Raw genomic sequence first — 15,455 nt, forward strand, 5'->3', positions numbered from 1 at the left:
GTGTGAATGGGGTATATACCGGAGTCTGTTATATATCATAGGCGTTCCATGTCTGTTTAAGTGACAGTCTTATATATATTGTTACTATTTGTGTCTCGAGTGTGTTCTTGAGTTAAGATTGAGTAGAGCAATTCCTTCGACTCAACGTTGTAAGTATCTAAACATTCAAGTGGCATAATTCATTTTGTTATGTATCTTTGAACTGAAGTAATTTGATGAAAAAGCTGCGAATTGAAAGTTAAGTTGTTTAAAATCTTAGTTAAAATCATGAATACGGGCCCAGTATCGTGTTAGAGCGATCGAGCGATTGAAGATAAATTACATAGGAATCTATACGAAAATGGTCGGGACATTTAATATCCATTATCTTTGGGTTACCAGTGTTTTACTGAAGTTTATGCGTTTAGACAGTGTCAAGTTTCCTACCTGTAAAAATGAGAGGTGTGATAAACTATGATTCCTGAATCATTCTTTGTAATATGTGGTATAAATTAACAAACACAATATTAACGCTAAAATAGAGCAGGAGAACGCATCTCTTGTCCACTAACTTTCAACATTTTTAAGGGGATGCATCACATTTTCAACCCGCTGGGAGATGGAAACCCTCTTCCCCACATACCACATACTCGCAGCATCGCTATTAGGTTCATAGCTATGCTTCTCATATCTAACAGTTATGGTATTTTTAAACAGGAAATTACAAGAAACGTTTCTTGTATTTTTTTTATTTTGTATGTATAGTAAAATAACAGATACTCCCGCCCGCTGAACTCAGTAGAGAGCATTGGTCCCCGGGCGTGGCGTATGTTCTCCGTTACGATTTGAAAAAAGACATTGTGTCTGAAATCATTCGTCCTCCACCTCTGATAATTCATGTGGGGAAGTTGGCAGTTACTTGCGGAGAACAGGTTTGTACTGGTACAGAATCCAGGAACACTGGTTAGGTTAACTGCCCGCCGTTATGACTGAAATATTGTTGAAAAACGGCGTTAAACCTAAAACAAACAAACAAACAAACAGAGCATTTTTTTTTTTCAGAAAACTTTTATTATTTGTCTCGGATATGTTCGGTATTTTCTTGTTCACAAAAACAATTAAATTGTAACAATTTATAGAAATTTTAGTTAGAACCTTAATCGTACCATCTTTGTTTAGTATGTTAAGTTTAATGTCCTTTGAAATTACCTTACAAATAATAGACATCGAGATCAAGTGCGTGTTTACGGTCTATTTGGCAGTTTTGTCCCGACTGCCCAATACTGATACTACATATATTATATTTATTGAAACAAAAGTTATCGAAATGGTGACATTAAAAACGTTAACAATACAAATATACAAGTGCATTTTAGTGTTTTACATTACATGCATTCTGTTGCCTTTGCGTATGTTAGGGTCTCACCTGGCGGGGATAACTTTTATTTACACTGTCCTGTGACTTTGGAATATGGTGGGGTTAAGAGTGAGGTTAGGTACACCATAAACCGGTTTAAGCTCCCCAGTGGTGGTTTTGCCACTGACCGTTCCAAGGCGGTGCCCCACTGTGTTCCTTTATTTGTTTGTTTTGTCCTTGTGTGTTTGCTTTGTGTGTGTGTGGTGTGTGTGTGTGTGTGTGTTGATCGTGTGCGCGTCCGCGTGCTGGGTTTGCGTTTGGGGAGGCTGCGTTTTTAGAACGTGGCTTTCCCTGTTGGATATTCTTCCTTGTTTTTATTTTGAAAATAGAAAATTAGGGCCAAACATTTGCGTAACACAAATACTTCATTCTTTAGTAGTGAAGGATGACCCAAGGTGTCTCTTCGGGCATTATTTCAGGCATGGGCAGACAAACCCACAGAGGTGTGTGGAGGTGCAACAGATTCGAAGTAAGCAACAAAACTGTTGGTCAGAGGCCCCTTTTGTCAATATACATGAAAACTGAAATATTTTGTTCAATAAAAACTTTGGTGTCGGCGGTAAAAAATAAGGTCGGGATAGTGGAAATAATTTTTTTTCTTGGCATTATTGTTAATAACAAAAAACTAAAATATCAATGCAAATAAGCAAAGATCATACATAATTAAGTCTTTAATCCAAGATTATATGATTTTTTTAATTATCGTCCTTATTAATAATGTTACTATTCCATTCAAATTATCAAAACCCTTTAATCATCACACTATATTTAAATTTCAAATCCCCACCCTCTCTCTCTCTCTCTCTCTCTCTCTCTCTCTCTCTCGTTACATGTACGTATTCTTATAAAATTTAACATAAAATGTCATATTTTGTTTCTTTCAGTTACATTTCAAATCCCCCCTCCCTCTCTGTCTCCCCCTCTCTCTCTCTCTCTCTGTCTCTCTCTGTCTCTCTCTCGTTACGTATTCTTATAAAATTCCAAATTCAAACATTTAACATAAAATGTCATATTTTGTTTCTTTCAGTTACAACTACTACCTAAGTTTTGAAAAAAGTTTTACTAAAGAATAATTCAGGTAGACACAGTGTCTTGAGAAAACTGGCAAAATTTACTAATACTCAAATATTTCTTTGCAAACTAAAACTAATTTAAAGTCACGAAGATTTGTATCATCTATACAACGATTTATAATGTATACTAGTACATGTATGAAGCATGGTCATGTATTAAAAAGCTATTAAGTGACTAACGTATAATCACTTTCTAATGCAAGCTGTAAAAGTTGTGAATCAATACATTCGAAACTTCAATATATAATAAGGTACACATAGAATTAATGACGAAATTGACATCTACATGTCATTCAAAAATAATATAAGTTTTATTATTGTCTCTGATCAATTGTCATTCAGCCCCAAAACTCCGCTGTATTTATTACTTTGTTTCCAGTCTTTTCATCCTCTAATTCTACAATGATTTCTGTGCCACCAAGTAACATTGTTAAATTGACTTTACGTCCGGGTAAATCGTCTGGTTTTTCAAATTTTATTCGGATTGTTCCGATTTTGGTGCATCCTTTGTCATCTACATATGTAGGGTTTTTCTCTTCAGAAATGAAAATACAAAAACACATACTGGTTTGTTTCTTGTAAACAGTGCAATATTCTCTTTTAACTTGTGTTTCGCCGGGCGTCACTCTCAACCCCTTTTCAATTAGTTTGTCAAAAATGTCGTTACAGCGGTCACCTACATCAGTCATTCTACGTTTGCTTTTTTGATGTTTTCCCTTTACAAATGGCTTGTACTTATCTACACCATATGTATACTTAAGTACCCTCTCGGTTATTGTCATTGGGTTGTGACCAAAAATCAAGGCTCCCCTCAACACAGCGGATAATGCCTCTTGTGGAATCACAATATGGATTCCTGGAAGTGCTGATTTGATTGCATGTTGCAATAAAGGAGACTCTGAGTATCCACCAACCATGAGTACGGCTTTGATGTCTGCCATTCTTTCATCATTCATCAATTTTTGAACGTGCTTAACTATTTGCTGTATTGAGACTTCAAATAACTTATCTACTGTAGAATGTGATATTTTCAACTTGTCTCTTTTAAGCTCTACAGTTTTACCATATTTTGAAGCTACTATTGTATCTTTGATACTCATTTTTCTCTCCTTTTCCGTCTCAAATAAATCAATAAGCGACACAGGAAAATGCATAATTACGTTTCCCTCCGATAGTGTTCCAGCTGCTTGTTTTTTTAATTCAAACTCTCGACTAAGATGAAGCCAATCCACCGTTTCCAAATGTTTAAAATAATTAAACACAGTTTCGCCAACTAGCTCAATGAGAAAGTTTTCAAATGCTTTATCTACAATGATTCCTCCCCAGTCGCCTCCATTTGCAGCTCTGACTTCTCGTAAGGTATATTGACTTTGAACTTCATGGACCGTGATTTCAATCGTTCCCCCTGTAAAAGTTATATAAACAAAGTGCTTGATTGATGAACAGCAATATGTACACTGTCCCCTACAGCGTATGCAGTCAAAGATCTATCTCTGTTTTCTCCCTTGAACAAGAGACATGTTGGACATAACCATCCCCTCGCCAAAGCAAATGTTTCATGTAAAAGGTGGCCAAGGAAAGGTAATATTTTCAAATAAAGAATTATATGCATATTAGTCAGTTATCAAGAACTACTGTGTTCAATATGTATGCAATAATTTATACACAACTGTTCTTACCATGATCGTAAAATTTTAATGGTTCCTTTCCAAAATTGCAAGTAAATTTACTAAATATAGATAATTCAAGAAGTAAGAAAAGTATAGATATGGTTCTAGTTACTGCACTTCCTCTCAATGTCCACTGCAATTGTGAAAAGTTTCAGTAAAATCCCTTTCTCGAAGTTTTATGGGTAAAATAAAGGTAGATTATTCAAAATACATGTATAAGCATTGTAGATGTATAGTTCTTGCACAATGTACTTCCCAACAATGTCCTCTATCTATGTAAGCAATTTCTACAAAATCCTTCAGCACTTTAGAGTTATGTCTTAGACAAGTGAATTAAATAAAGGGAGATAATTCAAAAGGTAAACAAAATAGAATTATGGTTCTTGTGCACTATGTCATCTCTAAATGGTCACTGCGATTGTGTGATGCTATAACAGAATCCCTTTTTCAGTTTTGCTCAGAACTAGAGTGCAATGAGTAAATTGAATAAATGGGGGAATTCTAAACGTAAGCAAGGCAAATTATGGTTCTTGTGCAATACACGTCTTCTCAACATCTTTTTATTCAGTTCGAATAAAAGCCCTTCAATACTGAAGATTTATGCCTGGGGTAAGTATTTTTGATAAAAGGAGATAATTCAAAAGTAAGCAAAGTTTAGTTATGTTCCTTTTACAATGCACTTTCGCTTTGGAGTTATGATCTGGGCGAGTTTTATGAGTAAGTCAAATAAAGGGAGATAGTTAAACAACAGGGCCATAGTGGCCCTAAATCGCTCACCTGACCATGAGTATATATTTGAGTAATTGTGTTTATGAAAGAAAGGTGCTGAAATGCGCAAAAATATTACCAAGACAGGAAATCAGGACTTATAAGTTCCGTTTCCTTGAAGATGCCAATTCAGAAATGTATCACTAAAACACACTTTCATTACTGGTATTAGCCTGGGAATCCAGTCTGACAATTTCTAACCTTTTATTTACCTGCAAATTGACAGCCTGGGGAAACCTGTTTTCCGATCGCAGCGCCACCTACATTACACCCGAAATATGCGGGTGTTTAATAAAGAACGATAACTTCTAAAAGCAATAATCCATGGCTAAAAATAGAAACGGAATTATCACGGAAAAGACAGATCGGAATCGTGTACTTCCGAAGGTTTCCGAACATTTCCGGGCTAGAGAAAAATTCCAGTTTGTACCTCCAAAAGCTTTTCTAGCAAGTTTTAACAACTTTAAAATATGTAAGTTTAAACTAAAATTTGCGTCATAGCTGTAAAGATGTTATATTAATGTCGACCTAGAAATCTACGAAAATTGCCGAATTTTCGGCCTCGTTGCCTCGTTTTCGTTTCAAACAAACGCAAATATGATCACATGTTAATTAGGCTAATTATAGAAAATCGATAATCAGTAGTGACATGGAAACTCCTTCAGATTTCCCCAGGCGTTGATAATATCAGAAACTCGATGAATGCCAATTAACACTAATTAGTGCAAATTAAGTGGCATCTTTAATGTATAAACATTAGGTATGAATTCTTCTGACAAAGCACAAATATTATCAACGGCGTCCCAGGCTATACTGGTATGAATTACATGTTGCAACAAAACTATCACATTCTGAATAGTCAGCATAAAGTATATACTAAAACTCCTCAGTGTAGAATAGATATATATTTTCTATTTAAAAAATAAAAGAGGCATCAGTCATTAAAATCTTTTATAATAAACAATATATTCCAGTCCATTCCAGGTTTTAGTGTATGGCTCTATGACCTATTACACTGATAAAGGCCACTCCACTCCATTCCACGTTTAAGTATATGCTTCTAGGAAGCCACCTTTTTGATCTGTTGCCGAGGTCAGAAATATCAATATATTTACAGATGATGCATACCCGATTAGGTGACAATCTATCCAGTAGCTCATGAGAAGCAGTTGTTTGAAGGTTGTTTAGTTTTACCTCTAAAATTAGTCAAGCTGAACCATTTGAGTGAAGACGTCACAAGAATACTACAGACCAAGTTTGATGATGATCTATCAGACGGTTCAAGCGGTTCATCAGAAGAAGTCGTTTAAATGTTGTTGTTTTTTCTCTATTTTTAGCTCTAGAGGCCCCTAAAATCAGTCAAGCGGAGCCGTTTGAACAAATATTTGAGAAAACCTGAGTAGCATGCTACAGACCAACTTTGGTAAAATTCCATCAAGCAGTTCATGGAAGAATTTATTTAAAGATATCTCTATTTTTATCTCTGGCGGCTCCTAACATCAGTCAAGCGAAACCATTTGAAAAGTATTACAATGATGCTACAGACCAAATTTGAAAATGATCCATTATGCAGTTCATGAGATGAAGTCGTTTTTTAGGTGTTTCTATATTTAGCTCTGGTGGCCCCTAAAAGCAGTCAAGCTAAACCATTTGAACACATTGAGGAGGGGACATTACAAGGATGCTACAGACCAAATTTGGTGATAATCCATCATGCGCTTCATGAGCAGAAGTTGTTTAAAGGTGTCTCTATTTTTAGCGGCCCAAAATGAGTCAAGCGTAACTATTTGAATAAATTTGAGGGAGGATCTTAGAAGAAAACTACAGATCAAGTTTAATGATGATTAATCAAGCGGTGTTATAAGAAAAAGTGGTTTAAAAGTGTTTTTGTATTTTAGCTCTGTATTTCAAGAGTAATCATTTGAACAAAAGTTGAGAGAAGACAATACAAGGATTTTACAGATTAAATTTGTTGATGATCTATCATGTGGTTCATAAAAATAAGTCGTTAAAAGTTTGTTTTTTCTTTTAAGCTCTAGCGGCCCTAAAATCAGTCAAGTAGAACCAGTTGAACAAAGTTGGGAGAAGACCTAACAATGATGCTACAGACCAAATTTGGTGATGATCCATCAAGCTCTTCCTGAGAAAAAGTCGAAAAGTCGAAAAGACGAAACGCTAACGCCAGACGACGGACAGTGGACGACAGAATACGGACACAGGCCAATCACAATAGCCCACCCTGAACCTCTGGTCAATGAATGAAGCTTCGACAGGTTTAGATTTATGTTACAAACAAAAAGATTTTCCAGAAGATCCCGTATACGGGTTAAATTACCTTATTTCATAAAACAGAATTGGATAATAATAATCAAATACGTTTTAAAGTTAACGGCATCCGAGTTCATCTGTTTTCTCTATTGAATACCCGTATTGCCTGTATTGCCGATTAATACATTGTGGATGTAATATAAAAATATATATTTAATTATTACTGTAGCTTTTTGAAATCCCTTGTTTTTCTCCTCATTTTAAAGTCATAGTAACTATCAGACTTTAAAAAGCTACTAAAATCTCCGTGTGAGAGGACCTCTTTAACCAGCCTTCCATCTTGCGTCAAACTAGTTTTCATGATTTAGGTGTAATTATATGATTAACATAATCGACCTCTTTTTGATTTCACAACAACAAGAATTGTAATACTATTACCAAAACAAAATAACGTGCGTAATCTCCTCACTGTCCTCCATAACCACACCAAATGTCATTAAAATAGTTTACATACCTTCAAGACTCTGACGTCAAGGATAAAAAGACGAACGGATAAACTTATATACAAAACAGACGGAGTGCAAATCTATAGTCCCCAAGGTTAAAACCATTATGGAACATACAACTTATTTAAACCGGATGGTTGCTAATCACAGCATTTGTTCTGTAGTTTATCATTAAACTTTATATTTCTTATGTATAAAGATTGCAAACCACTAGATAAAACAGAAACAGATCTATTGAGGTCAGACTCATATTTACATTCTCTTGATCAAGTGAAACTAAAAGCAAAGTTCTGAACATTTACTAAGCAACTATGGCCTTGTTTTACCTCCAGCATCGATCACTATGTACTTTGATCCCGTCGGGAATTCGGATATCGTCAAACTACCATCACTAACGGTTGTATCTACAGGAAGATGTCGACAGTATAACGAGGCAGCTTCCGGTTCAAGGACTATAGTCAGTTTTTCTGTAGCTATACCAGCCTGCATGAAATAAAAGTGAGTGTTAAAAATTATTATATGAAACACAAAAGTATAGGATATTATCTTGTTCAATCATATTACATAGTCTGGCATTTAACTACATGTTACTATTTGATATTTCAAAGTAGTTGCATAGATAGGCATAATAATAGCTTGAAATAATGCAACGCTCAGTAACCAAATGTACTTGTTTCCATTTATCCGGCGCATAAGAATGGGACCAAACTTATTGGACTGGTTTACAAAATGTTTTCGCCGCTTCTTAAACATTTTCTTCACGATTGAAGTAATACACTCATTTCCCTATACTCATACTTTAAAACAGCGCTACAGCGCTCGTTAATAATAACAAATCATCTTAAACTGGAAAAGTTACTACTTCCATTTAAACGTCAGTGACTGAATTTCCTGAAGAATGTATGACCATATTTATTGAATGCGATGGTAAGAATATTTGTTAAAAAAATCTATATTCATGATGCTCTTGTTTAATGAACATTTTAAGTTTAACGAGAGATAAGTACGTTTTTGATGAAGCAGTAGAAAGTGTATTGTTATATACGGAGAATACCTTTATTGCAGCAAGCCTCATAAACTGTTTTGCAGGATCGGACCATATCGCTGGCACCGTGAGCACCCAGTGGATATCAGTCTCCATTATTATCCCAGTCAGGCGCTGATTAACAACAACCATCAAATCGTCGACCATGAACTTGATAGACATTGCAAACACATCCACAGCCAGAAGTTCCTTTCCCAATTCATCCATAACTTTTGTTTCTTTCGTAAGGTGCTTTCAAAGAATTTTGTAAAATATAAAGCATACCAGATATCTTTTATACATGTCACTGTTATGGTTTGTGAAACGAAGAAGGAACAAAGTGTCAAAAAACAATACAAGAGATCACAGAGTGATCTTGGCGCCCACCATTGAGTTATTTTTTAATGTCCAAATTTCAAGACTAGCTCAAGGTCAAAATCAAGGTCAAAGTTCATTTCGGTACACAAAACTGTGCATGTGGTCCATGCATGTGGTCCAAATTTGAAAGCTGTAGCGAAATGTGAAAGTAGGTCATTAAATCAATTTCAAAGTCAAAGTTCATTTCTGTAGCCTGTAGCTTGAGAAATGTTAAAGTAGGTCACTAGGTCAATCTCAAGGTCAAAGTTCATTTCGGTACACAAAACTATGCATGTGGTCAAAATTTGAAGGCTGTAGCTTGAGAAATATGAAAGTAGGTCACTTGGTCAAAATCAATGTCAAATTTCATTTCGGAACACAAAACTATGCATGTGGTCCAAATTTGAAGCCGGTACCTTAAAAAATGTGAAAGTAGGTCACTATGTTAATGTCAAGGTCAAAGTTTATTTCGGTACACAAATCTATGCATGTGGTCCAAATTTGAAGGCTGTAGCTACAGAAATGTGAAAGTAGGTCACTAGGTCAAGATTTAGGTCAAATTTCATTTCTGTACACAAAACTATGCATGTGTTCCAAATTTGAAGGCTGTAGCTTGAGAAATGTGTAAGTAGGTCACTAGGTCAAAATCAATGTCAAATTTGATTTCAGAACACAAAACTATGCATGTGGTCCAAATTTGAAGCCTGTACCTTCAAAAATGTGAAAGTAGGTCACTAGGTAAATGCCAAGGTTAAAGTTTATTACGGTACACAAACTTATGCATGTGGTTCAAATTTGAAGGTTGTAGCTACAGAAATGTGAAAGTAGGTCACTAGGTCAAGATCAAGGTCAACTCATGTCAAGGTTCATCTAGCCACTCAGAACTATACATGTGGTCCAAATTTGAATGTTGTAGGTTATGGACAAGAAGATTTTTAAAGTTTTTCCCTATATAAGTCTATATAAACCATGTGACCCCCAGGGCGGGGCCACGTTTGACCCTAATGGGAAAATTTGAACAAACTTGGTAGAGAACCACTAGATAATGCTACATTACAAATATCAAAGCCCTAGGCTTTGTGGTTTTAGACAAGAAGATTTTCAAACTTTTTCCCTATATAAGTCTATGTAAACCATGTGACCCCCAGGGCGGGGCCATATTTGACCCGATAGAGATAATTTAAAAAAAAACTTGGTAGAGGGCCACTAGATGATGCTATATACTAAATATCAAAGCCCTAGGCCCTGTGGTTTTTGACAAGAAGATTTTCAAAGTTTTTCCCTATATAAATCTATGTAAATTATAAAAATAAACAAAGGGCCATAACTCACTCAAAAATTGTTGAACCAGTCTGATTTTCAGGGGAACACAACTAGGGTATAAATACATCATTCTGACAAAGTTTGGTCAAAATCCCCCAGTAGTTTCTGAGAAGATGCGATAACGAGAAATTGTTAACGGGCGGACGGAAGGACGACGGACCACGGACGCAGTATGATTTGAATACCCCACCATCTGATGATGGTGGGCTAAAAAGGGAATGTTCAAAGAAAGAATGATGTATTAATAGACTTATTGATAAGCATAGTTAGTGGTTTGTAGTTCGTCATCATAAGATGTGTACTTTTTTTTCAAGGTTATGTGATGCATAGACAAAGTATATGATTATACATGTGCTGATCCGAATACCTTGCACAGTCAAAAAGTTGGTTTAGATGTTTAGCTTTAGCTTAAAAAATCTTAACTTTTCACAGGCGTTTCGTTGTTGTTTTCTTCATGGAATAACATCCGTCCACAAAATCTGTTAATGAATAACTTAATTAGGATTATTTCGTAATGAGAAACATCACAAATAGTTCTAAAATCCATTGGATGTAGGGGTTATTATAGACAGGATACGAGACATATCTTGGAGCCACGAGTCTGGATTTATCTTAGATTTATGCCAGATAAAATAAGAATCCATTGATAGATGACAGGTGGACGGACGCAACCAAAATCTAAATCTAAAGAAGCGGGACAACAATATGAACAGAGGTACCTAGCTATATAGTCAAATGTTGTTTTTGAAAGCCGTTTTTGGATTGGTCGAAAAAAAGTATAGGGAAACCCATAACATTCAATGAGACATTAGCTGACTGGTTAAACATGTGTTGCCTTAAATCATGAAAATATCTTTAAAACCTTAAAAGGTAATGTTTTCTGTGCAATCTGAAGTATTTTATATCTGCCTGGCTATGCCCATACAATTTTTTTGTGTGTGTCTGAAAGGCTATTTGACAAGGGAAATTGCAACCCATGTGTCAACGAACGTTTTGAGGGGGTCCAACAGAGTCATTTCTTACAATGTACTCCTATTGAAAAATCAATAGCAGAGTCTGAACTAAAGAGGGTTTCATTTTAATTGTGAATTAACTGAAATGACAGATACAGAAAACAGAGTTTGCTATTTAACATGCTTCTGTTGGAGCTTTTAGCAGAATCAAAGCTTCCTAGCTTGTTCAGTACAATAATTTAACAAATTTAGACAAGTAAGTGGATACTTTTAGCCAACATCAGGACCAGAGGTGCTCAAACTTTGCATTATTAATATTTCAAATATGTGTTTTCATGTGATCCAAGTGATATTTCCAGTTTTTGGTGTCTGCTTGCAGTGAGAATTTTCTCATTGAGCAGGACATTAAGGGGTACAGTAGAGTGTTGGATGAATGTATTGTTATTTTCTTGTAAATCTTTTATTTAGGTCTCAGGACATGCTTGACCGGTCATAGTTTCATAAAGATTTTGAACAAGATTGTAAGAAAACCATGTACTGACATTGATGAAGAAATGTAGAGGTACTAAAATACATAGTTATGGGCAGGCTTAACTTATGTTTTGCCCCTACAACCTTTAATATTATATATCTATTTTTTTCTTTTCCTTGAAGCAATGAAAGTCTCCGCGTGCCATTTTTGTCTTTTGTATTTCTCCTGTTATGTGACCAGAGATAATGTTTCACTCATTTCAGATGTTTTTACTGATTCAGTTGCTCAAAAGCTTAATTGGAAGCAGGAATAACGTTGAAAGTAGAATATTAAAATATCTGTAAGCTTGCTACTCGCAATATTTTGTCCACAGTACATGAAAGGTCACATAAAATTTGAGTAGCTAGACAAACATTGCTCTAGAATCACTTATTCAGTAAAATGTGTTGTTTATGTGGTTCAGTTGGTAGTTATATTACAAAATATTGTTATTTTATTGTTCAAGTGGCCAGTCTTCAGTTACATTATATAGGCATTCTGAGGACAAACAGTAGTATATTGTGTGCTGTCTTGTTGGAAAGAGCAGTAGAAGTATTTGACATTTAAAAAAAAATTCGGGGGATGGGGTGTAAGTTTATACATATTTTATTTGCTTTCTAGCATGATGTACAGGTTTTATAACTTATTTTCAGTGTCGTTGTTATTCAGGTTGTTAAAAAAATGCCAAAAGTGAACCGAAGTGAATTGAATTATCTCCCTTCAATTGTTTATAATTCTTAAATTTCTGCTTTTAACTGTTTCAGTGAAGTATTTTTGACTATACAATATTATTTTCATGCAAGAGTAGTTCGGCAGGGATTCTTAATTGCAAAAATGTGTTCTTAAATATGTATTTACCATTTCCATTATCAAAATGTGTGTGAAAATAACCTATAAATGGCATTCTGGAGATAGTTGACAGCCATTTATTTGAGAGTACAGCAATTCTCAATTCCTTGCAAGATTATACCTCCCCCTGCTTACAGTTGGATCATTTTCAAATGTTTTGTTGTCTTTCAATGGGAAAAATGCTTGAATCTACGGCACTGTGGCATGGTATGGGTTTTTGATGAGAGTAAAAATAACACATTTGTTACTTTGGTAAGTGTTCACTTTATAATTACAATAGCTGAAATGCATGTACATTGATATCTTATATTCTTTGTATGTAAAATGTTGTTATTGAAAGCCGGCTTTAGATTGATTGAAAAAAAAGTGTAGGGAAACCCGTAACATACAATGAGACATCAACGGTTTGGTTAAAAATGTGTTGCCTTGACTCATAAAAATATCTTTACAACCTTAAAATATAATGTTTTTTGTGCAATTTGAAGTATTTTGTATCTGCCTGGCTTTATATTTGATTCTGAAATTTGCGATATAGTAAAGTAAGTACTAGTCGGAATTTCATCACTAAATGTCATGCACAATTGAGGTTAGTTGTCTTTGAATGGAAATAGAAAAAAAATGGATCGGCTACACCCATATAAAAATGGTATTTTTTGTGTCTGAAAGGCTATTTAACAAGGGAATTTGCACCTCATGTGTCAACGAAAGTTTTGAGAGGGTCCTACAAAGTCATTTCTTACAATGTACTCCTATGTAAAAATCAATAGCAGAGTTTGACCATTTTTTTAGTAAGTATTTATATATGTTAATTTCTGCACAACATTATCATTACCTTCCCAAGTGCGCCGAAAAGTAGCATTTTAAACCTTCTAAAATAGTAGTAATTCTTGTGCTCATCTTTATCTGCTAATTCCATGTATTGATTTTCTGCATCATAACCAAACGCTTGAAAAGTCACTCCATCTGGTTTTACCAGTAAACAAGTAGGTGTCTTGATTGTTACTAAAGTTCCAGTACCGGAATGCCAATGTTTAACATCGGCTTTTGTTGGATCTCTTTCATAATCAGTTCGAAATGAAAATGCCCAGCCTGAATATGTTGTTCCAAAATCTATAGCCGCGACAATCACGTGCTGAAATGTATGAAGACTTTAAAAACTGATAGTGCCTTTGGTTTTAAATATTTTATATACGACACATTATGCAACAGTTATAATTTACACCTAACCTCATGTACATGTATATTGTTTACTAATCTAATTAATAAATTATCAGTTATTACTTTACTTTATACTTTTAATACATTTCGATATAACGATCATGTTTTAAGTTTAGAATATTAAGAGTAAAATTAAAAAAGAAATTTGCAATGAATGTTCGTGTTATGACATGTAAACGCAGTGTATCGTTTGAAAATACAATTTAGTTATATAACATGTTATTGGTACCTGTACGCAAACATTAGGTTTGTTTTGTTTCCTTTCTTCTTTACTGATGTGTTAAAGTCGGTTAAAAGCTAGAAAGTTACTCACCATCTCGTAATATTTTTCGCCAACTTGTTTGTACGTGAATCACACGAGGAAGTAATATAACCATTTACAACTACTTTCGTTTTAGCACGAAAAAACACCGAGGTCGCCGAAGATAAGAGATATCAAACAGTGTAATAGTTTGTTTGTTTGTAAGTATATAAAATAAAGCACTCTTTAACTCAAATTTTCAGACGAGTACGCTTTTTCCTGAAAATTTGGAGATGCTGCAACTAAGACTGTTCATAGAATGATTTGAAAATGAAAACTGCGAAAATTCGTTTCAAACATAAAGTGAAAATAGAATAATTGTATAGATTTAATTATGGTAGGGAGCGTTAATAAAATATACTGCGAAGAGGAAGGATTATGAAAACAAAAAGTAAATAAAAACCTTAAGAATATTTTAAATAAATTTTGGGTTGTTGGGTGGGAAGGGGTGTACCTTTGCATACGCCGATACGTCTATACAGGTGCGTACAATTCAAACTCGAAACCGTGAAAGTAAAAACAATCAAAATGTGAAGTGCTCGTTTTTTACAGTACCTCGAGTTAAAACATCAAACCATCGAACCTTGGTTTACTCAATTTGATCATGTCGGAAATACATTTTCATGAAAAAGATCATCGCCTAGCTCTGCTACTTAAGGTTCAAATGACTTGACGGGGAGAAAAAAAAATGTTCGAGTTATCCAAGGTATATAGCAAGACAAGAGCTACGCCAAGCGGGGCAAAATAAGAATTTAGCAAACTTTCAAAGATATCTGAAAATACGTTTTTGGTGGTGGTGGGGGGGGGGGGAATAAACAGGATATGTGTGTGTGGTGACAAGATACTAAATGTTAAGAAACAAACTAAACGAAAAACAAACAAAAATATTGGGCGGGGTGGGGGGTGCATGGTTGGGTAATGCCAGTGGGGGTAACGTAGATTGTTGCAGTGACAGGATAGAAAAGGGCAAGAAACTAATTTTTGCTTGGGGGGATGGTGGTGGGGGATGGGGATTGGTGGTCGGTGGAGAGAGGGAGCAGTATGTGCGTGCGTGCGTGCGTGCGTGCGTTTGTCTGTGTGCGTTGTTAGTGACAGGATACTAAAGATTAAGAAATTAAATGAATTTTTGAGGCGGGTTGTCGTGAAGGGGGTGGGAGGGGGTGTTATGTAGATTGTTGCAGTCTGCACATCCTCCCATCATCTTTTGCCTATATTCCAAGTTTCAAATTAAAACCGTT

General features: G+C 35.1%; 1 protein-coding gene across 1 annotated transcript; it reads right to left on the reverse strand.

The window, feature by feature from the left end:
- Positions 1–1,064: 1,064 nt before the first annotated feature.
- On the reverse strand, positions 1,065–14,302 carry LOC128559821 (heat shock 70 kDa protein 12B-like). The gene is made up of 5 exons (XM_053552457.1): positions 14,230–14,302; positions 13,531–13,830; positions 8,736–8,957; positions 8,008–8,164; positions 1,065–3,874 (listed from the first exon to the last, which is right to left on the reverse strand). Exons 1-5 carry the CDS (start codon positions 14,230–14,232, stop codon positions 2,808–2,810), a joined length of 1,749 nt encoding a protein of 582 aa, XP_053408432.1. The 5' UTR covers positions 14,233–14,302; the 3' UTR covers positions 1,065–2,807.
- Positions 14,303–15,455: the final 1,153 nt, after the last annotated feature.

The sequence above is a fragment of the Mercenaria mercenaria genome, chromosome 10 (assembly GCF_021730395.1).
Source record: "Mercenaria mercenaria strain notata chromosome 10, MADL_Memer_1, whole genome shotgun sequence".
NCBI classification, from domain to species: Eukaryota; Metazoa; Mollusca; class Bivalvia; order Venerida; family Veneridae; genus Mercenaria; species Mercenaria mercenaria.